Raw genomic sequence first — 25,785 nt, 5'->3', positions numbered from 1 at the left:
ATTTTTGCTGTGCAAGAGATCAGTTGTTGCAACTTAGAGACACCACCTCCATCTTATTGCTCAGTTTCCTGAGCGGCTTGCTGACTTGAAGCATGAGTGTGTGCCCTTAACTCCTGGTGGAGTCATTGGGGCGCTGTTATGACAAGCTTTTTGTACTGAACTTTTTGGTGATTGCTCATCTGAAACCTGGCAGAGCCCATCCCTCTCCAGGTTTTTTTTTCAAGGTTGAGTTGCTAGCTCGACACTCAACCCAGGCACGGATGGAGAGCGTGCAAGGGAATCGGCTGGATTCGAACTCAGGACCTCTCGCCCCAAAGTCCCGCGCTGATGCCACTATGCCGCCAGCTGGCACTGAAGCATGAGTGTAAAAGTTCAAAGTACATTTATTATCAAAGTATGTATACATTATACAACCTTGAGATTCATCTTCTTACGGGCAGCCACAAAACAAAGAAATCCAAAAGACCTCCCCACTGCAGTCTGTAGGGAGTTTTTAGGTTCTCCCAGTGACTGCTTGGGTTTCCTCTGGTTTCTTCCCACAGTCCAAAGATGTACCGGTTGGTAGATTAATTGTTCATTGAAAATTGTCCTGTGATTAGACTAGGGTTAAATCAGGGGTTGGTGGGCAGAAGGGTCTATTCCGTGATGTGCCTCTAAATCAAAAAAATAAACTCATTAAAAAAGAACCATCCAACACCCAATGTGCAGAGAGAGAGATTTAAAAAAATAAATCATGCAAGCGATATATGTAAGCAAAGAGCATTCCGAACTAAAATGAATCCATCGACATAAGGCCTGGATCAGGCCACACCTCAGCCTCAGCTCATTGCAGAGCCAAGTAAACATCACGGAGCCTGTGATATAATATTAAAAATACATCTAGTACAGCTATTAGCCAGAGATTCTTGGTGTTCGGAATGGGAGGAAAAGGGTGAGTGGACCAGTGGGCGAATCAAAACAGAACAGACATTGTGGGATGAAGCATCTGTTTGCCTGAGGGTCCTTAATCTGTTCTAAAACACAACTTGTTACTAAGTGGGAGGCATTATCCATGCTGATTCCCAGCAGAGTACTGTAGTCAGTCCCCTTTCCTTGCATTCCTGCCACTATTCTCTTCCAAGTGCCCATCAGCTCCTATCCGCTACTTATCAAAACTAAGGAGTAATTTACCGCATCTTTGGGACGTGGGGTAGAGCAGGAGCACTCAGATGAACCCCACAATAGTGCCTCCCACCCAGTAACAAGTTGTGTTTTAGAACACATGACAGTACAGCACAGGAAGACACATTTCGTCCCTCAGTGTCTGTGCCAGTCATGGTGCCAAATTAAACTAAACTCATCTGTCTGTACAAGATCCACATCGTCCATCCCCTACGTGTTCTAAATGCCTTTTAAATCATTGTCGTATCTATTTCCACATCCACCCTGGCTGCATGTTCCGGGTACCTACCTTGTCGGTCCATGGCCGCCTCTTGTGCCAAGATGAGGCCACCCTCAGGTTGGAGGCGAAACACCTTGTATTCCATCTGGGTAGCCTCCAAACTGATGGCATGAATATCGATTTTCCTTCTGGTAAACAAATTCTGCCTCCTCCACTCTTCTTGCCTGTCTATAATTTCCCCCTGGGTCCCCTCCTTCCTTTTTTCCTATGGTCCACTCTCCTCTCCATCCTCTCCAACCCTTGACCTTTCCCACCCACCTGGCTTCACTTATCACCTTCTAGCTACCCTCCTTCCCCCACCCCTCCCCCCAGCTTTTTACTCTGGCATTTTCCCCCTTCCTTTCCAGTCCAGTCTTGGCCTGAAACATTGACTTCATTCATTTCTATTGATGCTGCCTGACCTGCTGAGTTCGTCCAGCATTTTTTGTGTGTTGCTCTGGATTTCCAGCATCTACAATATGATCTACCCCCTCTATTTGTTTAATTTAATAAAAGCTTGTCCTGCACATCTCTTTTAAACTTACCCCTCTCATCTTAAATACACGTCATCTAGCAATTGACATTTCTAGTCCAGAAAAAGACTATGCCTCTCGTAATTTTATAAACTAATCCAATCCCCTCAGCCCAAATTTTGTGTCCATTTTGGAAGGATATTGAGACTTTGGGGAGAATGCAGAAGAGGTTTAGCAGGGTGCTGTCTGATTCAGAGGGTATGTGCTGTCACGAGAGGCTGGATGGAATTGGGTGGTTTTCTCTGGAGTGCCAGAGAGTGAGGGGAGATCCGGCAGAGGTTTACAAGATTATGAGAGGCGTAGATAGAGTGGACAGAGTATCTGTTTCCCAGGGTAGAGGTCTAATACTAGAGGGCATGCATTGAAGATGAGAGGGGGTAGGATCAAGGGGGATATGAGAGCTAAGTTTTTTTACTCAGAGTGGTGGATGCCGGCACTGTGCTACCTGGTATGATGGTAGAAGTAAATATATTAGAGGTTTTTGGATAGGCACATGAATGTGAGGAAGATGACGGGATATGGACATGGTGTTGGTTGGAGGGATATGTGTTTGGGTGTTTTTGATCTTTTTAGCTGGGTCGGCACAATATTGTGGGCTGAAGGGCCTGTTCCTGTGCTGTACTGTTCAATGTTCAGATGTGTCCATGTTTAAACTGATATCACAGAAAAAGTTTTAGGTTTAAACCCTTATTGGAAGGGTTTAGTAACTACTATCTATGATATGATTATGAAAATACAGCCAGATATATCTGATAAAATTAAAAATGAATGGGAAAGGGAACTTCAACTTGTATTACCGATAGAGAATTGGGAGAAAATTTTTCAATTAGTTAACTTTTCCTCTGTGTGCTAAACATGCGTTAATACAATTTAAGGTGGTGCATAGGGCCCACATGTCTAAAGATAAACTAGCTCGTTTTTACTCTCATATAAATCCTGTCTGTGATAGATGTCATTCTGAAGTAGCTTCTTTGACCCATATGTTCTGGTCTTGTCCGCTTTTGAAAAGATATTGGAAAGATATTTTTGATACTATTTCAACAGTTTTGCATAATGATTTACAACCTCATCCTATTACCGCAATTTTTGGCTTACCACTGTTGAAACATAGTTAATTATCCTCCTCAGCTCGACGGATGATTGCTTTTGCTACATTAATGGCTGGAAGATCTATTCTGTTAAATTGGAAAGAGATTAACCCTCCTACTATTCTTCAAAGGTTTTCCCAAACTATATCATGTTTAAGTTTAGGTGTTACTTTTGACCCTGCGGTCGATTTTGAAGAAACTTGGAGACCATTTATTCAACACTTTCATATGATGTAACTTGACCTTTCTGAATTCCTTTTATCAACCTTAAATATATGGATAGAGGTGTGGAACTAACGACGTTAATGATTCTATCCGATGTAATATAATAGCCCAGCTTTGTTTTGTTTAGTTTAGTATACTTTTTTTTCCCCCTTTTTCAATTTGGGTTTTTTTTTCTTTTGATATTTTTTCACTTTTTTATCATGTTTAATTACATTAAGAGTTTGGGAGGATTACGTTATTCCTAGTTTATATTCACATATGCAGTTATCAATGATGTAATCCCAATCTCTTTGCACTATTACTGTTGTTATATATATGAATTTGAAAATTAATAAAAAGATTGAAAAAGATTTGTCCATGTTTAAATACTTCCATCAACTGAAAACAAATGGCTTGAGTCAACTTTTATTATAAGAGTATGTTGTTTTGAGGTTATTAATATAAATTGTATGCTAAATTCTGCCTATTATTGCTAAAAACCCTGACTGGTCAAACAGAACAGTCTTGCAGAGCAGACTCAATGGGCCAGTGGCCTAATTCTGCTCCTATATCTTATGGTCTTACACTCTATTATGGATGCGGACATTATAAATTGTATCGGTAAAGGACTGTATACGTGATCTGTTAAATGACAGCATAATACACAGCAATGTGAATTATGCTGTCATTTTCACTCTGAAAGCAACCCTTTGAAAGCAAAAGCTTCTTGGAATATCAAACAGATATTATAACTGTTGAAATATGCTGTTTTTTAATTGTCAAGATCTTAAACATTGTGTGCAAGTCCCAGCCGGAGACTCAGGAATATTGTTGCACTCAGGTGTAGAAGGATTCTTCATTGCTGTTTCTGTGACAATTATTGTTTTACCAGTCGGGGTTGTTAGCCCTGAGCTGAACCCCCAAGCCTGAAGTGCCAGTGGACCACTCTTTGTCTGACCACGGGTCTGTTTGGCATGGGTGACCCTACCAAGAGCCAAAGCGCAAGGCCCTGACTCCAGCCAACATAGCTCTTGTCACTGAGGCACGCAAGCCTCCAAACCACAACAAGTTTGTGGTCCTCTTGGAGGTCATGTGATTAGGCTGGGGTTAAAAGGTGGGTTACTGGGCAGTGCGTCTCGTTGGGTCAGAAGGGCCTGTTCGGTGCTGTATCTCTGAATAACTAAATAAAGCATAGATTTGGAACTTGCTATATTTAACACTTACCCCAGAAATAACATTGTACTTTTTATGTTCAAACAGCTAATTGGTCCTGGCCCACACACCCCGAAACAGAAACAGGATTTGGAGAAACTTAATGATTTAAAGGCCAAAGCCCAACAGATTATGAACCAGTTTGGACCTGCAACTCTAATAAACCTGACAAATTTTCCCTCCGTGAAGCCGGATCCATCAAGTACACCTCCTCCAAATACAATGGCTAACAGTACTACCCTGGTAAAGATTCCTGGAACACCAGGCTCAGGAGGGCGCATGAGTCCAGAGGGTAACCAGGTACAGTCAGTTTAATATTTGATTGTTACTTGGTATCCATTTCAGTTGTAAGTGTTGTTTAATAAATCAAAATTAATTTATCTTTGATTTGATACCAGTATGAATTTGTGCAATAATGCTCAACATTCAAAGTAAATTATCAAAGTACATATATGTCACCCTGAGATTCATTTTCTTGTGGGCATTCATAGTAAATAGAAAGAAGCACAAAAGACCAGGGGTACCCAACCTTTTTTATGCCATGGACCAATACCATTAAGCAAGGGGTCTGTTGATTCCAGGTTGGGAACCCTTGCAATAGAATCAATGAAAAACTGCAATCGAAAGAGACGGACAAACAGCCAATGTGCAAAAGAGAACATTGTAAATACAAAATAATAAATAAATAACCAATAAATAGAGAACAGGAGTTGTAGAGTCCTTAAAAGTAAATCTATAGGTTTGGGATCAGTTCAGTGTTGTCATGAATGAAGTTATCCCCTCTGGTTGAAAAGCCTGATGATTGAGGGGTAATAACTGTTTGTGGCGACCCACTTCCCAGCGCACTCGAACCGGCTCGCAAAGCGGCGCGCACCGGCATTGAGGCCGGTCCCAAAGAGGGTGCCAAGCCTGCTTCACCAGCAAGGGGAAAAGCCCGCGCGCGGGACGGGACTGTGAATACAGCATTCCTGCCCGGGGAGGGCGGGATCAGGAAGGCTTTAAAGCGAGGCCGCGAAGTTTGAATAAACCTCTTTTGTAACTGCAGCTCACCGACTCCGTGTCGTTACTGCAGCGCAGCGTGTAGCACACCGCTACAATTGGTGACCCCGACGGCCCAAACGATATTTGGACCGGAGATGAACGACGCCGCATCTGTTCATGCAGTTTCGTTAAAACTGCCAAGCTTCTGGATGCTGCGACCTCACCTATGGTTCCAGAAAGCAGAAGCCCAATTCCACATTCGGCAGATAACCTCGGATGCCACACGTTACTACTACGTGGTGAGCTCCCTCGACCAGGAGACAGCCGCCCGGGTTGAGGAGTTCATACAATCGCCCCCAGCGGATGGCAAATTCACAGAATTCAAAGCCTTGCTCATAAGGACTTTCGGACTCTCACGGCGCGAGCGAGCTGCCCGCTTACTGCACCTGGATAGTTTGGGGGACAGGCCACCGTCAGCTTTGATGAACGAGATGCTCTCCCTGGCTGGAGGTCACAAGCCCTGCCTCATGTTTGAGCAGCCATTCCTGGAGCAACTGCCCAAGGACATACGCCTGCTGCTGTCCGACGCGGATTTCAGCGACCCCCGGAAGATGGCAGCCCGGGCGGACGTGCTGTAGAAAGCCAAGAAGGAGAGTGGGGCGTCCGTCGCACAGATCACCAGGCCACGCTCTCAGCAGCAAACCAGACCAGGCCCGGCTGCAGAGCCCGCTAACCCCGGAGGCAGGGGTGAGGAGACCAACGAACAATTGTTCTTCTACCACCAGCGGTGAGGTGCAGAAGCCCGCCACTGTAGCCCGCCCTGCAAGTTCCCGGGAAACGCCAGGGCCAGCCGCCGCTGATGGCTACGGCGGCTGGCCATCGGGATAGCCTCCTGTATGTCTGAGACAAGCTGTCGGGACGCCGCTTTTTGGTCGACACCGGAGCCGAGATCAGCGTCTTACCTCCGATGAGTTACGACACCCACAACAGAGAACCGGGTCCCACCCTGAGGGCCGCGAACGGCAGCACAGTAAGGACCTACGGCACCCGTACGGTGCGGCTACATTTCGGCTCCAACTGGTTCACGTGGGACTTCACACTGGCCACCGTAGCCCAACCGCTCCTGGGAGCGGATTTTTTGCGAGCTCACAGCCTACTGGTCGACCTGCCCAGGAAGAGACTGGTCCACGCCGAGACCTTTCAAACATTCTCCCTGGGTGAAGCCCAGTTGCCGGCCCCACACCATCACGCTGTCCGACAACGACTTCACCAGAGTCCTGGCGGATTTCCCATCGGTTCTGGCATCACAGTTCACGGCAGCCATGCCCAGACACAGCGTACAGTACCACATCCTGACCCAGGGACCATCCCTCCACGCCCATGCTCAAAGGCTTCCCCCGGACAAGCTCCGGCTGGCAAAGGAGGAGTTCAAGAGGATGGATGAATTGGGGATCATACGGCAGTCCGACAGCCCATGGGCCTCCCCCCTGCACATGGTGTCCAAAGCAACAGGGGGCTGGAGACCATGCGGCGACTACCGCAGGCTGAACGAGGCTACAACACCGGACCGCTACCCTGTGCTGCACATTCAGGACTTTGCAGCAAACCTGCACGGTGCACAGATCTTCTCCAAGGTAGACCTCGTCCGGGGATACCATCAAATCCCGATGCATCCGGACAACGTCTCCAAAACGGCACTCATCACCCCTTTTGGCCTTTTCGAGTTCTTCCGCATGCCATTCGGCCTAAAGAATGCTGCACAGCCGTTTCAGCGGTTAATGGACACGGTGGGACGCAACCTGGACTTCGCTTTCATCTATTTGGACGACATCCTCATAGCCAGCAGCAGTCGTCAGGAGCATCTGCCCTACCTCCGTCAACTCTACGCCGGACTGAGTGAATACGGCCTGACAATCAACCCGGCCAAATGCCAGTTCGGGCTCGACACCATCGACTTCCTGGGCCACAGGATTACTAAAGACGGGGCAACCCCTCTGCCTACCAAGGTAGACGCGGTCCGCCATTTCCCCCGACCCAACACAATCAAAGGCCTTCAGGAATTCGTGGGTATGGTGAATTTCTACCACCGCTTCCTCCCTTCAGCTGCCTGAATCATGCACCCCTGTTCGCCCTGATGTCGGGTAAGGGCAAGGACATTACCTGGGACAAGGAGTCCGCCGCTGATTTCATTAAAACCAAAGAAGCCTTGGCAAACGCCACGATGCTAGTGCACCCCAGAACGGACGTCCCTACCACCCTCACAGTGGACGCATCTAACACGGCAGTCGATGGAGTGCTGGAACAACTCATCGAGGGTCGCTGGCAACCCCTGGCGTTTTTCAGCAAACACCTACGACCACCCAAGCTCAAATACAGTGCTTTCGACCGGGAACTGTTGGCGCTATACCTGGCAATCCGGCATTTCAGGTACTTCTTAGAAGGTAGGCCCTTCACCGCGTTCACGGACCACAAACTGCTTACCTTTGCGTTCACGAAAGCATCCGACCCCTGGCCAGCAGCGACATCTGTCCTACATCTCTGAATTCACGACGGATACCCGGCATGTCTCAGGAAAGGTGAATGTCGTGGCGGACGCCCTCTCCCGCCCTAACATCCAAGCCCTGTCCCAGGGCGTAGACTGTGAAGCACTGGTGGAGGCGCAGCAGGCAGACAAGGAGATCCCTAGTTACAGGACTGCAGTCTCCGGTTTGCAGCTCCAGGACTTCCCCGTAGGCCCAGGTGAGAGGACCCTACTCTGTGACGTCACCACCGGCCAACCCCACCCCATCGTTCCGGCAGCCTGGCGGCGGTGCGTTTTCAACTCCATTCACATCTTAGTGCACCCCTCCATCAGGACAACCGTCCGGATGGTAGCCAACAGGTTTGTTTGGCACGGACTCCACAAGCAGGTCAGTGAATGGGTCAGAACGTGCATGCACTGCCAAACAGCCAAGGTGCAGCGGCACACCAAACCCCTGCCGCAGCAGTTCCACCCCACCCGCCGGCGTTTCGACCACATTCGCGAGGAGCGCGGCACCTCCTGACTATCGTGGACCGGTTCACAAGATGGCCAGAGGCGGTCCCGCTCACCGACATCACCTCCGAATCTTGCGCCCGGGCACTGATTGCCACCTGGGTATCTCGCTTTGGTGTACTGGCCCACATTACCTCTGACAGAGGCGCCCAGTTCACCTCCAGCCTGTGGTCAGCTATGGCCAGCCTTTTGGGGACACAGCTGCACCACACAACTGCCTACCACCCACAGTCGAACGGACTAGTGGAGCGTTTCCACCGTCACCTGAAGTCGGCTCTCATGGCCCGCCTCAAAGGGCCTAACTGGGTGGACGAGCTCCCCTGGGTCCTGCTCGGAATCCGCACAGCGCCCAAAGAGGATCTGTACACCTTGTCGGCCGAGTTGGTGTATGGCGCACCCCTGGTTGTCCCAGGAGAGTTCATACCAGCCCCAAGGGGGCAAGAGGAAGAACCCGCAACAGTCCTGGGCAGACTATGCGAGAGGCTCGGTAACCTGGCCCCCATACCCACTTTACAGCATGGGCAGAACCCGAACTGCGTACCCGAAGATCTGCAAAACTGTCAGAAACAATGGGTCCACATTCATGCTGGACATTGGGGGGAAAGAGGAGGTTTTCACAGTGGACCGACTCAAACCGGCCCATGTGGACTTGGCGCAGCCGGTCAAGATTCAGGCACCGCGGCGCAGAGGCAGACCTCCCAAATAGAGTCCGACCCAGACTGTGGACATTGGGGGGTGTATCACCGGTTCGGGGGGGGGGGGGGTTATGTGGCGACCCACTTCCCAGCGCACTCGAACCGGCTCACAAAGCAGCGCGCGCCGGCATTGAGGCCGGTCCCAAAGAGAGCGCCAAGCCTGCTTCACCAGCAAGGGGAAAAGCCCGCGCGCGGGACGGGACTGTGAATACGCACCCCCTACAGCATTCTCGCCCGGGGAGGGCGGGATCAGGAAGGCTTTAAAGCAAGGCCGCGAAGTTTGAATAAACCTCTTTTGTAACTGCAGCTCACCGACTCCGTATCGTTATTGCAGTGCTGCGTGTAGCACAACGCTACATGTTCCAGAACCTGGTAGTGTGGGAATGTAGTGAATAAATTACCAGACTGGCATTCACATTCCTATACAGTACTGTGCAAAAGCCTTGCGCATATATAGCTAGGGTGCCTAAGAGATCAATACCATGATGTAGTAACTTTATGTATTGCACTATACTGCTATTGCAAAAAAAAAATCAAGTTTCACGACTAATGTGAGTGATGATAAACCTGATTCTGATGTGGGTCTCCATTGTGGGAAGAGGGCAGGGAGAGGGGAATCATGGTTAGGAAAAGGGGAGGGAGTGGGAAGCACCAGAGAGACATTCTGTAATGATCAGTAAACCAATTGTTTGGAATGAAATGACCTTGCCTGGAGTCTCAGGGCTGGGTGTGTTTGCACCTGTTACATCCACCCCTCCCCGGCACTCCTTCTCTGCCACCTGTCCCCCACCCCTCCAGCTGCACTCACCATTCCCAACTTCCTTGGCTCTCACCAGATTTACAAACTAGCTCTCTGTTCCACATTGACAGATACAGTACTGTGCAGAAGTTCAGGCACCCCAAGAGATTTGACCTCTCACATAACTTTTACCTAGGTCTCAGACCTTAATTAGCTTGTTAGGGCTCTGGCTTGTTCACAGTCATCGTTAGGAAAGGCTAGGTGATGCAAATTTCAAAGCTTTATGAATACCCTGACTCCTGAAACCTTGTCCAAACAATCAGTGGCCATGGGTTCCTCTAAACAGCTGCCTAGCATTCTGAAAATTAAAATAAATGAGGCCACAAAGCAGGAGAAGGCTGTAAGAAGATAGCAAAGCGTTTTCAGGTAGCCGTTTCCTCAGTTCGTAATGTAATTAAGAAATGGCAGTTAACAGGAAAGGTGGAGATCAAGTTGAGGTCTGGAAGACCAAGAAAACTTTCCGAGAGAACTGCTCGTAGGATTGCTAGAAAGGCAAATCATAACCCCCGTTTGACTGCAAAGACTTTCAGGAAGATTTAGCAGACTCTGGAATGGTGATGCAATGTTATACTGTGCAGCGACACCTGCAAAAATATGACCTTCATGGAAGAGTCATCAGAAGAAAACCTTTCCTGCATCCTCACCACAAAATTCAGCGTTAGAAGTTTGTAAAGGAACATTTGAACAAGCCTGATGCATTTTGGAAACAAGTCCTGTGGAGTGATGAAGTTAAAATAGAACTTTTTGGCCACAATGAGCAAAGGTATGTTTGGAGAAAAAATGGTGCAGAATTTCATGTAAAGAATACTTCTCCAACTGTTAAGCACGGGGCTGGATCAATCATGCTTTGGGCTTGTGTTGCAGCCAGTGGCATGGGGAACATTTCACTGGTAGAGGAATGAATGAATTCAATTAAATTCTGGAAGCAAACATCACACCATCTGTAAAAAAGCTGAAGATGAAAAGAGGATGGCTTCTACAACAAGGTAATGATCCTAAACACACCTCAAAATCCACAATGGACTACCTCAAAAGGCGCAAACTGAAGGTTTTGCCTTGGCCCTCACAGTCCCCCGACCTAAACATCATTGAAAATCTGTGGATAAACCTCAAAAGAGCAGTGCATGCAAGACGGCCCAAGAATCTCACAGAACTAGAAGCCTTTTGCAAGGAAGAATGGGCAAAAATCTCCCAAACAAGAATTGAAAGACTCTTAGCCGGCTACAGAAAGCATTTACAAGCTGTGATACTTGCTAAACGGGGATGTTACTAAGTACTGACCGTGCAGGGTGCCCAAACTTTTGCTTTGGGCCCTTTTCTTTTTTTGTTGTTTTGAAACTGTAAAAGATAGAAATAAGAAAGTAATCTTGCTTAAAATATTAAAGAAATGTGTCATCTTTTAACTTTATGCCTTTTGGAAATTAGGTCATCTTTTACTCGCTTAGCTATTCACAGTAACAGAAATTTTGACCAGGGATGCCCAAACTTTTGCATGCTACTGTATGTGCCTAAGAATTCTGCACAGTATTGTATGAACAGCATGTTGGTCTGAATTTGATTTTGATAAATCTAGGACTTTTGAAAATGTAGGAATTGTGTGGCAGCACAGTTGCCACATACACCTGTTGGATAGACTAATTTGAATCTGCTGATCTTAACCGGTCTGACTAAGTTTGATTGCAAATGTCCGACTTGCCCTAGCAAGCTGTTAGGTTTAAAGAATAATTGTGTTTGCACAATAAATGCTGATTTCACCAGAAGTACCTGCATCACATGGACAAATAATGTTCTGTAAGAATAATTTTAAATCAGTGATATTGAATGCCAAGAACTCTTGGACCAATATTTTACTGTGTAATTTTAATTTTGGAAGTTACTAGCTCCAAAGGTTAAAACAGTAACTTGAGCAAAGCTATTATATTGGAAAATCATCGTTCTTTTCAGTGCAAAAATATTACTTAGTATAAAAGAGTATACCAGTGACCAGGTTGTTCATTTGTGATATATATCAGGGATCAACTTTATTCACAATATGCATTTACGTCATTGATTCCCAACACAGGTGGTTTCCTGTCCTAAGGGGGCATTAGGGGAAATAGAAGTCATTGGAGGGCGTTCAAGATTCTTTGGGGGAGGGGGAGGTGGTAAGCGGCACCCTAACTTAAGGCACGAGACCCGGCCAACTGTGTCAACTTGCTGCTGTCGTCAACTGCATTCCCAGTTCAAGTTAATTTTTAATTTTAATTTAGCCTCAGTAATGATGGATGAATACATACAGTGCGATCTCTATGAGCCTGAAGATGGTGAAGCCTTGAATTCTAATCCTGTTAAGAAACAGAAACTATAAAAAGTACCTTAATACAATGTTACATACCTGGAGTATGGTTTTATTCCATTACCGTCAGATCATTGACGCCCCATGTGTCTTACTTGTGTAGTTCATCATCAATACCTCGCCCCCAAAAGCCTCAGCCAGCAACTTTTTTCAAGCATGACTCTTGTAATATCTGCTGTCAACAAAATTAAAACTCACCCATTAATTTGCAAAATATGTTGTCAGCTATGCCAAGATAACAATGAAGAGCTTGAACACTTGCTTCTTCACACGGAAATGCGATGGCTGTCAAAAGGCTGCTGCTTAAAATGTTTATTTGATCTTTTTGACACTGGTTGAATTTTTGCTCAACAAGAGCTTGGGAAACAAACTTCTACATAGAGGTGTGGCTTGCCTAGCCGATCTGTATGACAAAATAAACATTCTAACTATGAAACAGCAGGGTGAGAATTTCAGTTTAATCCAGGCAAGAAGTGCAGTGTCTGCTTTCAGCAAAAATTGGAAATGTATAAGCAAAAGATTGGGATAAAAATGTTCTCACAGTTTCCCTGCATGGAAAGTATGGTACTCTTTCACAGATGGTGATTTGCGAGAGTCCCTCCAGCATTTTGTGTGTGTTTTGCATTGGATCTGCAAACTTTCTGGTGTCTGTATAATCATTTTTATTGATGTTGACCAAGAGAAGTAAATATCTGGGTGCCAGGAGATGTATCCTCACTTTATTCAAACTAACGATGAGAGAAAATCTTAATCTGCTGTGAAGGCCTTGGATTAAGAATCAATCCTACTAAATTCTGGCAATTTAGACGGGGGATCCCTTTGAGAATATGCTTGCTTCCCTTATCTGGCAAAAAAAAGAACTAGAATCAGACAATTGCTGCAAAAATATCAGTAGTGAGCAGCAGAAATATCATACTTTAATAAATCAAAACACTTTTGACAAAAACCTAGAATCTTGACACGGCATTTGAGCCGTGAAAATGCTCAATATTTAGATATCTGATCACTTGTATTGCTTTGAGTCCCCTGGGGGAAAGGAGTGGTTGGGGTGTGGGGAAGGTGAGTTCATGCTCAGAACCTGTTAATGGTGACTTAATTTCCTTTTTTTTAGAGCAAGTTATCTACTAGAGCAGAAGTTCGCTGATGACACAGCCATAGTGGGGTGTGTCAGGAATGGACAGGAGGAGGAGTATAGGAAACTGATACAGGACTTTGTGATATGGTGCAACTCAAACTACCTGCGTCTCAATATCACCAAGACCAGGGAGATGGTGGTGGACTTTAGGAGATCTAGGCCTCATTGGAGCCAGTGATCATTAATGGAGAATGTGTGGAGCAGGTTAAGACCTACAAGTATCTGGGAGTACAGTTAGACGAGAAGCTAGACTGGACTGCCAACACAGATGCCTTGTGCAGGAAGGCACAGAGTCGACTGTACTTCCTTAGAAGGTTGGCGTCATTCAATGTCTGTAGTGAGATGCTGAAGATGTTCTATAGGTCAGTTGTGGAGAGCGCCCTCTTCTTTGTAGTGGCGTGTTGGGGAGGAAGCATTAAGAAGAGGGACGCCTCACGTCTTAATAAGCTGGTAAGGAAGGCGGGCTCTGTCGTGGGCAAAGTACTGGAGAGTTTAACATCGGTAGCTGAGCGAAGGGCGCTGAGTAGGCTACGGTCAATTATGGAAAACTCTGAACATCCTCTACATAGCACCATCCAGAGACAGAGAAGCAGTTTCAGCGACAGGTTACTATCGATGCAATGCTCCTCAGACAGGATGAAGAGGTCAATACTCCCCAATGCCATTAGGCTTTACAACTCAACCGCCAGGACTTAAGAACTTTTTAAAAGCTATTATTAATGCTTTTGAGATAGTGATTTAGATGCATATCATATTTTTTACTGAGTTAAGTATTGTATGTAATTAGTTTTGCTACAACAAGTGTATGGGACATTGGAAAAAAGTTGAATTTCCCCATGGGGATGAATAAAGTATCTATCTATCTATCTATCTATCTATCTATCTACTCTGTAAACGCTGTTCACCATTATTTCTAAAAGGTACACCAGATAAATTGTATACACTCTGTCATTTTGTCATTAATTACCTGTACGCTTTTGATATCATCAGGTCCTGAGCAAGAAGAAACTCCAGGATCTAGTACGGGAAATTGATCCAAATGAGCAACTTGATGAAGATGTCGAGGAAGTAAGCTTTACTTTCAAACTCTTAGCTTTAAAAATACTAAACCTTGATTCACTGTGTACATTGTGTTTCCTTTAGGTAAAAATTGATACCCATTTCGTCCTTGAAATATTCTGGGAGAATATTCTTCCCTTCTCAATTGCTCTGTCACAAGACGAAGCCATTATTCCCATTGTGCAGGGTGGCACCATAGCATAGTGGTTGGCATAACAAAATAATACAGTGATCTGGAATCAGTTCTGCTGCTGTCGGTGGTGTTTGTACATTCTTCCCATGACCGTATGGGTTTCCTCTCACGTCCCACAGACCTACGTGTTCATCGATTAATTGGTCACGTGGGTCCAATTGGGCAGAATGACCTCATTGGACTTGAAGTGCCTGATACCATGCTGTATCTCTAAATAAAATACTTGCTACCTTTTATATCACTGGTGTTTAGGGCAGCAATGATGATTCTCCATCCCTGACAGTGTTCAAGGCTTCTTTTACCGTATCAGTCACTTCTGTGTTTGCACTACCGTCAGGTATGCAGTTCCCAGATGGAGACTCAGGAATATGATCACTCTCAGAGTTGAAGGGTTCTCCATTGCTGTGTCCATAACAATTTTGTTTGACCTGTCAGGGTTGTTAGTCCTGAGCTGAACCTAGAGGACCTCTAAGAAAAATAAATAATATCTTTTCCATTGCAGACCTCTTCTCCCTTCCAACTATTATTTAAAAAGCCTTAAAAATTGGAACATATTACTTAATCTCCACAATTTCACCCATTTTGTCATCTCCTTTACTGACAATTTTGCATTTTTACCCTTTAGATTTTCACTTAGGTTTGCTGATCAATATATTCAGTTTCTTCATTATTTTGACTGTTGCATAATCCCTATTCATGTCAATTTCAGCAGCAGATTTTCCGTTGTTGCTTTACAGAGGGCAAAAGATAATATGTATGCAATAAGAAGTCGTTGGGGCTGGAAAAGGACCAGTGTGTGAATGCACTTTACGGTGTTAAGCTGTACAAATGCTGAAGGTTCAGTACCTGTTTATATACTGAAGAGAGTTCTGTGTCTGCTGCTCCTGAACATTGCAGAAGTACTTGGTGAGAATGCTGAGAATCTAAACAAGTTCAGCTGTACTATCTCCTGTATACAGTTTTGATTGGAGAGAGTGAGGCCTCTGCCGATCGGGGTCGACCACAGATGTTGTATCCTAGCAGTCTAGATATGCAAGCCAGGGCAGTACAATTTAGAGACGAGCTGTTGCCCATGTAGCAAACTCCCCCCTCTCCAAGCATCTGATTGAACCAAAAGGAACGGCGGAGACCAATACTGTTTGGCACCAGGAGTTGCCTGGTCAGCGTTGAACTCAACAGCGTTGAACTCAACCTTAAGGACTCCAGCTCCGCATTTTTCCCTCAGGGTTTACTCCTCAAGCCTTCCCCATCAGTGGGTATAGCCACAAGGCAGCAGAGGTATGAGAACAGAGTTTTCCTTCTGGATGAGCTGTCAACTGCGGCTGGCGAGCCCCATCTGCCGAAGCGACTTGCTTTAAGGTGCAAGTAACCTGCCTTTTGCCCCTTCTCTGATCTGTAGAAACAGTTCTGCTGGGCTTGATTGCTAAACCACACATGAAGGCCCGGAGCTGGTCTTGGCTGTCAGAGGGTACTTGAGACACACACCATTGGGAGTATTTAATAGTGAGAGCTGATCCCCACGACAAACCCCAGCTATAACAACCTTAAGGAACCTTTGATAGGAAAGACATGGTTAAACTAGAAAGTGTGCCGAAAAGATTTATGATGACGTCGGCAGGATTGGAGGGCCTGAGTTGTAGGGAGAGGTTGGCCTGGCCAGCTCTTTATTCCTTGGAGCATGGGAGAATGAGGGGCAACCTTATAAAAATCTTTAAGATTATGAGAGGCATAGATAATGTGAATGGTAACAGTGTTTCCTCAGGGTAGGGGTGTCCAAAGCTACGGTACATAGATATAAGCTGAGGGGGGAATGACTTAAAATGGTCATGAAGGACAACTTTTTCACACAGAGGGTGGTGAGTGTACAGAACAAGCTGCCAGAGGCAAGTGTTATTTAAGAAGCGCATGGACTCATTAAACTGAAGGACCTGTATCCTTGACTCTATATGCCATAATCATTTGATTAAGGACAGTCAGGCCTAAGAATTCTGTGAAATTCTCTAAACCAGAGGTTCCCAACCTGGGACCCCTCAGTTCATGGTGAGGCTCCATGGCATTAAAAAAGGTTGGGAACCACTGCTCTGAGCCGTTCAAATGTGATGTATCTGATTGAAAAAATGTTTCTCTTTTAAAAAACCTGCACACTAGAGGGAGCTGATACCTATTGTTATGTACGTGTTTGTATTATAGCAGTGATGCCAATGTGTATTGTAAGATTACAGGGTGATTTCTTTTACATTTGTCCTTGCTACGAGAACTGTGTAATCTTGCTGTAAATATTTGGGAATAATTAAGTGAATTGCAGTTTTATCTTTATTAGTAATATTGGCATGTAACCCCTCAGAAGGTCCAATTCCCAATCTAAAAAGATAAGACCAGGAACTCTGGTGGAGAAATCACAATTATGCCATCGGACCCATTGAGGCTGCTCCTCCATTCGATCATGGCTGATTTATTTTCTTTCTCAACCTCATTCTTGTCCCTTCTCTTTGATGCCCTTCCTAATCAAGAACATATTAGTCTTCACTTTTCATATATCCAGTGACATGGTCTCCACAGCTGCCTGTGGCAATGAATACCACAGATTGAACACCCTCTGGCTAAAGGAATTTCTGCTCAGCTCTGTTCTAAAGGGATGTCCTTGTGGTCTTCTAGTCCAAGATTCCCCCACTACTGGAAACGTCCTCTGCAATCTATCTAGATCTTGTATGGCTGATCTAATTTTACAGTTGCATGGTTGGTTTGAGTTGCTCTCCGATCTTGGCAATCCATTTTCAAACATTTCGTCACCAGTTGAGGAGACGTCATCAGGAGCTGGACTCCCTAAGGCTGACTGGCTACTCCTGCATTGCTTCTGGTACGAAACTATATCAGTCTCTGCTGTTCCTTTAGATTCATCAGATGCGTGGATGGGGGAGCTTACTACATGGGCAACAGCTTGCTCTCCATATTGTATTGCCCAGGCTTGGGTATCTAAACAGCTAGGATGCAATATCCATGAGCCTTGCAAATAAAAATAAATAGCAATAAATCGTCGTAGTGGCTATCCCTCGAAGTGAGGATGATGGTCTTCGTTCGTTTCCACAGAGCGAAGACGCCTGTGCGTGTATTTGTTTAACATGCATTTGATGTTGCACGCCAAGAAGCACACGATACTTCACACATCAACCGACTGATTCCAATGGCATGGAAACCACGACGATTGGAGCTGACGGATTTGTTGCAGCCTTCATCCGCTTTCACAGCCATTGAGTTCAAAGTAACTTCGTCCGCCTGTTCCACCGTTGAGGTCTTGGTTGGATTGTTCTTTGTCAGGGACCTCACCCTCGACCTTACCGCCATGGGTGACCCTACCAGGAGCACAGCTCCAGACGGCATCGCTCTCGGGATCTCAGGACCACACGAGCTTCTCCACCACGACAAGGTGACCATCCACGGAGAAGAATAGCAATAAATAACAAGAACCTGAAATAACAAGATAAAGAGTTCTTAAAGTGAGAATCATTGGATGTGGGAACACCACAATAGAAGAGTGTAGTTATCCCCATTTGTTCAAGAGCCTGATAGTTGAGGGGTAGTAACTGTTTTTGAACCTGGTGGTGCAAGTCCTGAGGCTCTTGTACCTCCTACCTGATGGCAGCAATGAGAAATGAGCATGAGTTGGGTGATGGAGATGTCTGCTGGTGGATGCTGCTTTCCTATAACAGTGTTTCATGTAGATGCACTATACTGTTAATGAAAGAGCCTTTAATCCATGTTTCTCTTTCCCCTTTCAATACAGATGCTTTTGCAGATCGCCGATGATTTTATTGAAAGTGTGGTGAGCGCTGCTTGTCAATTAGCACGTCACCGGAAGTCAAACACACTGGAAGTCAAGGATGTTCAGTTGCATCTAGGTATGTTTTGCATTAATGTTTTTATCATAAACATGTCAGCACATGAGAAAGAAAAGATTTCATAAAATATTTGGCCCAACTCTCCTCAGCCAATCAAAGCTTTGGATCTGTGGTCAACAGACGTAAAAAGCACACATTGAGGCTGCACGGTAGTGTAGTGTTTAGTACAACACTTTAAAGTACCAGCGACCCTGGTTCAATTCCTACCGCTGCCTGTAAGGGGTTTGTACATTCTCCCCATGACCATGTGGGTTTCCTCTGGGTGCTCTGGTTTCCTCCCACAGTCCAAAGATATGCTGGTTGGTAGGTTAATTTGTCATTGTAAATTGTCCTGTGATTAGGCTGGGGTTAAATTGGGGAATTGCTGGGTAGTGCAGCTCCGAAGGATCTATTCCACACTGTATCTCAATAATAATCAAATGCTGGAGGAACTTAGCAGGTCAGGCAGCAGCTATAGAGGGAAGTAAACAATTGGTGTTTCGGGCCAAGTCCCTTCATTTATTCCCAAAGAGTCAACTGTTTATTCCTCTCCGTAGATGCTGCCTGACCTGCTGAGTTCCTCAACCATTTGGTGTACGTTGCTTAAGATTTCCAGTATCTGCAGAATCTCTTGATTCTAGGGGTACAAACTAGTGTTTTCCTGAAAATGGCAGCACACATACAGCAGACAGGGTGGTGGTAAAGAAGGCATACGGCATGTTTGGTTAGGGTGGCAAGGTAGTGTAGCAGTTAGCATAACCCCATCGCAGTGCCAGCGACCCAGGTTCGATTCCTGCCGCTGTCTGTAAGGAGTCTTTACATTCTCCCCATGACCGCATGGGTTTCCTCCAGGTGCTCCGGTTTCCTCCCACAGTCTAAAGGTGTACAGGATGTCAAGTTAATTGGTCACATGGGTGTAATTGGGCTTGTTGGGTCAGCAGGGCCTGTTACCGTGCTGTATTTTTAAATGAACATAAGGAGTTGTGACATCATGTTACAGCTGTGTATGACATTGGTGAGAACACACCTGGAATATTGTGTGCAGTTCTGGGAAGCAAAGCTAGAGAAATTGCAGACAGGATTCATAAGGATGTTGACTTGAAGGCACTGGAACAGTTTTCTTTGAACTCCATGGGGCAGCACAGTCACATAGTGGTTAGCATGACGATTCACAGCGCAGGCGACCTGGGTTCGATTCCCGCTGTTGCCCATTGTATGTTCTCCCCATGGCTGTGTGGATTTCCTCTGGGGTCTTCTCACAGTCCAAAGATGTATAGATTTCCAGAATCTTCAGAGAATTGTCTGTTGGATCTGTGGTCACTGTTGCGGTTTAGGAAATATAATGAGCTATTTATTTGCAAAAATATTAATATAATAATGACTGGATAATTTACTTACGGCATTCCTTTTTATAGTTACCCGAAGCATAACTTCCAAGATGGATAGTTATCAGGTCATCAGACATGGTAACCATCGAGGTGGTAACAATTACTTGGGATGGGCAACAAATGGCAGCTTAGCTGGTGATGCCCACATCCTGTAAATATTTTTAAAAATTTTTAAATTAAAATGGAATGTTTTGCCTCACAATTCCATTTGAGAATGCATGGAAGGTGTAGCATATTTGTTGTTGTTCCTTTCCATACAGCAGGCGACAACCTTGCTGTTTCCTTAGCGTTTGTTTTTTACAAGGGTGAGTTGCTAGCTCGACACTCCCAAGCATGCAAGGTGGCGGCCAGATTCAAACCCGGGACCATTCAACCATCCCGCCTTGAAATCTGATGCAAATGCCACTCACCAATCGGCACATAGCATGATTTTCATTTCTAGAACCTAGGATCCAAGGACACAGCTTCAGAGTAAAGGGACATCCCTGTAAAGTTGAGATGAAAAGGAATTTCTTCACCCAGAGAGCCTGTGAATTTGTGGACTTCATTGCCATCGAGGGCTATGGAGGCCAAATCATTAAGTGTATTTATGATACAGATTGTTAACGTTTTGATTGGAAAGGAAGTTAGGGGTTATAGGGAGAGAGTGGAAGAATGGGGTTCCTTTGTGTCTGGAGTCGGAGGCCAAATCGGGAAAAGAAATTTCCTTCCACAAAGACACCAGAAGAGCAATTATTTCAATCCACTGGTTTTAAAACCACCACTAACAATTGTTTTTATTCCAAATTTGTTTAATTAGCCGATTTAAGTTCCACATTTATTGTGGTGGAATCTAAACTTGTGTCTCTCTCTGTACCATCCAGATCTCCTAACCGCTTACATAACTGTACCATGATGTTGAGTTGAATTCTCAGTGTGATCCCTTAGAATTACTGATAGTTTATTATTTGGGATGGGGTAACACATTAATGTTGTGTAGACTTCTTAACGACATTGATGTATAAGTCCATAATACATGGGAGCAGAATTAGGCCAAACGGTCCATCCAGTCAGATCCACCATTTCATCATGGCTGATTTATTATCCCTCTCGACCCCATTTTCCTGCCTTCTCCCCGTAACCCTTCACACCCTGACTATTCAAGAACCTACCAGCCTCCACTTTAAATATACCCAATGACTTGGCCTCCAGAGGTGTCTGTCACTATGAATTCCACAGACTCCCTATCCTCTAACAAAAGAAATTCTTCCTCACCTCTGTTCTAAATGGACGTCCCTCTATTCTGAAGCTGTGTCCTCTGGTCTTGGACTCCCCTCACCACAGGAAGTATCATCTCCACATCCACATGGAGCCTTTCAACTTCCGATAGGTTTCAATGAGGTCTCCCCTCATTCTTCTGAGTTCCAGTGAGTAGAAGCCCAGAGCCATCCTCAAATGACATGTCTTTCAATCTCGGAATCATTTTCATGAGCCTCCTTTGAACCTTCTCCTGTTTCAGCACATCCTTTCGCAGATAAGGGGCCCAAAACTGATCACGATACTCCAAGTGAAGCCTCACCAGTGCCTTATAAAGTCTCAACATTACATTCTTGCTTTTATAAAGTTGTTATAACCATATTGTTTTACTTAATCTCAGGAGTTGTTAGCCAATGTGATTTTCAAGTGCTATTAACCAATAATTTTATTTTGGAGATTTTTTTTTAAATGGTGCTCAGTTTGCATGCAGTTCTAGTGACTCTGGATATTTGAATTTTTGCATGTTCTATTTTAAACAGAACGTCAGTGGAATATGTGGATACCAGGATTTGGTTCAGACGAAATTAGGCCGTATAAGAAGGCCTGCACAACAGAAGCTCATAAACAGGTTGGATATTTAATTTCTTTAAAAATATATTTTAAAGCTGTGGTAAAATAGTAATGAAAATATAAAATATCTAATAAAGTGTATAAGCAATTGACCTTTTTCATAAGCCACGTGTCGTTCTGATGCTCAAAGGCCTGGATTAAGTGCATGCAGAGAGAGGGGATGTTTCCAATAGTGGGAGAGTCGAAACAGAGGCCACAGCCTCGAAATAGAAGGGCGTCCCTTTAGAACTGAGATGAGGAAGGAATTATTGAACTAAATGTTTCTGAATCTGTGGAATTTGTTGCCCCAGAGGGTTCTGGAGGCCAAGTCATTGGGTATATTTAGGGCAAAGATCGGTAAAGTGGTTAAAGGTTATCCGGTGAAGGCAACAAAGTGGTGTTTTTAAAAATCAGTCATGGCTTGATTCTTTTTATATATTTATTGAGATACAGCGCAGAATAGCCCTTCTGGTCCTTTGAGCTGCTCTGTGCAGCGACTCCCAATTTAACCCTAACCTAGTCACAGGACAGTTTACAGTGACCAATTAATCTACCAACTGGTACACACAAAACCCTGGACAAACTCAGCAGATCAGGCAGGAAACGAGTAAACAGTCGATGTTTCGGGCTGAGACCCTTCATCAGGACTGAGAAAGAAGGGGGAAACGCCAGACTAAAACGGTGGGGGGGGGAGGGGAAAGAGGTTAGCTGGAAGGTGCTAGGTGAAGCCGGGTGGGTTAGAAAGGTAAAGGGCTGGAGAATAAAGAATCTGATAAGAGAGGTGAGTGAAATAGGAGAAAGGGAAGGAGGAGGGGAACCAACCAGTACTTGTTTTTGGGCTATGGGAGGAAAACCACAGTCATGGGGAGAACGTACAAACTCCTTACAGGCAGCAGCGGGATTTGAACCTAGGTCATTGGTACTGTAAAGTGTTGCGCTAACCACTACGCTACTGTGCCGCTTATGGTTTTGTGCCCCTTTGTCAGCATAATCAGAGTTTTTATTCTTGCCCCACCCACGATGAATTTCTTCTTTTGAGTGTCTGTGAAGCTAGAAACAGATATTTGCCCTTCTATAGAGCTCTATTCCACCATTAACATTTATAGAAATGTTTAAAATTTTGAGACGGCCTTATAGAAATGCCAAATATAATGAGAGGCATCGATAATAAGATGGACAAAAACAGTCTCTTTCCTACGAAAGGGAAGTCCATAACTGAGATTCTAGGATGAGAAAGATTAAAAGTGGAACTGAGGGGCAAATCTTTTAACGCAGAGGGTGGTGAGTACATGGAATGAGCTGCCAGAGGAAGTGGTTGAGGCAGGTACAATAGTGTTATTAAAGAAGCACTTGGTTAGGTACACAAAGGAGCAAGGCTTAGAGAGATATAGGTGGGAGCTGCAGTTAGGATGGACTTGTTGAGCCAAAGGGCTTACAATACTGTACAAATGTCTTGGGCACATATATATAGTTAGGGTGCCTAAGACTTTTGCACAGTACAGTATTTGGCAACTTGGAGTGGAAAGCAAGTGTGTAGGTCTAGTGGGAGCAAAGGATGTTGGAAATGGTGAGGGTGGAGCCCCATGGGAAGGGTGTGAGACAGATGGCAGAGGGGGTGGCGTGGGTGCAGATGCAGACACACCTGGGACACCAGTCCGGGTCATTTGATTCCAAACAATTTGATTATTGATCTTTACAGAATTTCCTTCTGTTCCTTCCCACTCCCTGCCCTCTCCCTTCCCCTTTTCCCAACCATGATTCCCCTTTCCCTGCCCCCTTCCCACTCTCAATCCACAGTAGAGGCCCAATCAGTTTTATCATCACTCACGTGACATGAAATTCATTTTTTGTAGCAGCAGTACAGTGCAATACATAAAATTACTGCAGTACCATGCAAAAGTCGTAGACACCCTCACTCTATATATGTGCCTAAGATTTTTGCACAGTCTATGTTATAAACTTTTAAAATTTATTTTTAATTTATTTTTATTGCACTCTATTAGTAGAGTGCAATACATAAAATCACTGCAGAACTGTGCAAGAGTCTAGGCACCCTAGTGATGTATCTGCCTGAGACTTTTGCACAGTACTGTATATTCTGTAGTGTATTGCTTTCTGATTCTGTTTGATAATCAACACAATAGTCAAGTAAATTAATCACCTTTAACAGTTATTAAAGTTGGTGCAAGGTCCTTTTGTTTTTGAATTTGTCTGAAGATTATAGATAGTATTAATTTCATTTATTTGAACTCCGTTAATCGGAGCAGCATGGTAGCGTAGTGGTTAGCACAAAGCTTTATGCTACAGGCGACCTGTGTTTAATTCCCGCCTCTGCCTGTAAGGAGTGTGTACGTTCTCTCTGTGACCATGTGGGTTTCCTCCCACAGTCCAAAGACCTACTGGTTTGTAGGTTATTCAGTCATTGTAAATTGTCCCTGGGCCTCTTCTGCGCTGTATCGCAATAAATTAATTCTAACAATCAAATTAGTGGCAACCGTTATTTTAGTATAGGGTTGTTTTGTTACCCTGGGAATTAATTCTGTTAATAGTATGTGGCATGCTAATTTTAAAATAGTTTATACATAGAAACAGGGAAAGGTAGAACATAGGAGCAGGCATAGGTAAGCCAGCCTTATGGCACTGTTCAGTATGGCTGATCGTACTGAACATTGTCACAGGTGAGGAACAAAAATAATATATGAGCTAAACACTGCTGAAACCCGAAAATACTGAGCCCAAACTCTTTCAGTTCATTTACGATCGCCTTTAATTGTGAGGTCAGAATAGATAAGTAGGGAATACAGGCCGTCGCTATGGACTTCAGCTACAGTGAGGGTCAGAAGCCGAAAAGTGGTTCGACCCTTGTCATGCCAATGCCATTCCACCATCTACAATGCACGTCGGGTGATTAAAGGCAGAAGAGTTCGATTGCAACATTTAAGAGGCATTTTCGATACATATACAAATGGGGGGTAGCTTGGTCCACATATCCACCATGAAATTAGCCAAGTGACTGGAAGTGTATCATTGGCAGTAAATTCTTACCCATTCCTCAATGCATAGACCTTGGGGGACTTGTTCAGATAATAATTTCACAAACCTTTAATGGACTGAGGAAATAGGGAACAAACTTATTCTAATATCTTCGTCGAACTGTATCAATTTCAGTTTCAGAAATTACACTTCTAGATGGCATGTTTTCAGTTCTAATGGTTTCCTGTGAGAAATGTAAAATAAATCGTATCTTTGCTTGACCACGCACTTTTCTTTCTTACAGAGAATGGCACTAATACGCAAAACAACCAAAAAGTAAAGTTTGGATGAAGAGATAATTTCTACAGCAAGGTTCCGGACATCACAATACATTCTCAGGCTTAAACCCCCCCCCACCTCCCCCAATTCCGTCAAGGAACCTGGAACAGCTGACGGTGTGTTTATTGTGAAAATGAACCAAAATGACGTGACTTTGTACTTGTAACCTACACACTGTAGCAAACTCGTTCGGTGCTTGACTCTCCTGAATACAAACTTTAAGGACTTGTACAAAACGAATGGTGTGTGTGCGCGTGCGTGAAACTGTGCCGTTTCTTCGTTGATTAATGGTAGTGTGATCTATTGGGACTTGGTGGAGTGTTAAGTAGTTGGTTTTCATATCTTTGTATGGAGGAAATGTTGACCATTTTTGCCAATAAAATATTACTCGAGTGAAAGTAGTACGTTTATAACCCATGCTGTTAAAATCCTACTGCTGCCAGGGTAATTGTGAAAAACTCTCCAATATTGCTTGTAGGATGAGACTTCTCTGATGATTTAAAAATTTTAAAAATCTGTCCCTGTAATGGCTATAGGTCGTTCTCCTCTTTATTATTGAGATACAGCACAGTAACAGGCCCTTTGGCCCAACAGTCTTGTGCTGCCCAATTACACCAATGTTTCCAAGAGTGGGGGAGTCGAAGACCAGAGCACACATCCTCAGAATAGGGGGCTGC

The 25,785-nt window shown here is 44.7% G+C and overlaps 1 protein-coding gene across 3 annotated transcripts in view; it reads left to right on the top strand.

Moving 5' to 3' along the window:
- Positions 1 to 25,506, top strand: part of taf12 (TAF12 RNA polymerase II, TATA box binding protein (TBP)-associated factor) — a 46,973-nt gene extending 21,467 nt beyond the window's left edge. For all 3 annotated transcript variants that reach the window (XM_073028360.1, XM_073028358.1, XM_073028359.1), the window contains 5 exons: positions 4,506 to 4,757; positions 14,427 to 14,504; positions 18,470 to 18,584; positions 21,727 to 21,815; positions 25,074 to 25,506. In XM_073028360.1, coding sequence (XP_072884461.1) covers positions 4,590 to 4,757; positions 14,427 to 14,504; positions 18,470 to 18,584; positions 21,727 to 21,815; positions 25,074 to 25,109 — 486 coding nt within the window. In that variant the 5' untranslated portion in view covers positions 4,506 to 4,589 and the 3' untranslated portion in view covers positions 25,110 to 25,506. The remainder of the gene's footprint in view (positions 1 to 4,505; positions 4,758 to 14,426; positions 14,505 to 18,469; positions 18,585 to 21,726; positions 21,816 to 25,073) is intronic.
- The last annotated feature ends 279 nt before the right edge of the window (positions 25,507 to 25,785 follow it).

The sequence above is a fragment of the Hemitrygon akajei genome, chromosome 24 (genome assembly GCF_048418815.1).
Source record: "Hemitrygon akajei chromosome 24, sHemAka1.3, whole genome shotgun sequence".
Classification (NCBI taxonomy): Eukaryota; Metazoa; Chordata; class Chondrichthyes; order Myliobatiformes; family Dasyatidae; genus Hemitrygon; species Hemitrygon akajei.
This window is presented reverse-complemented; position numbering and strand designations above follow the sequence as displayed.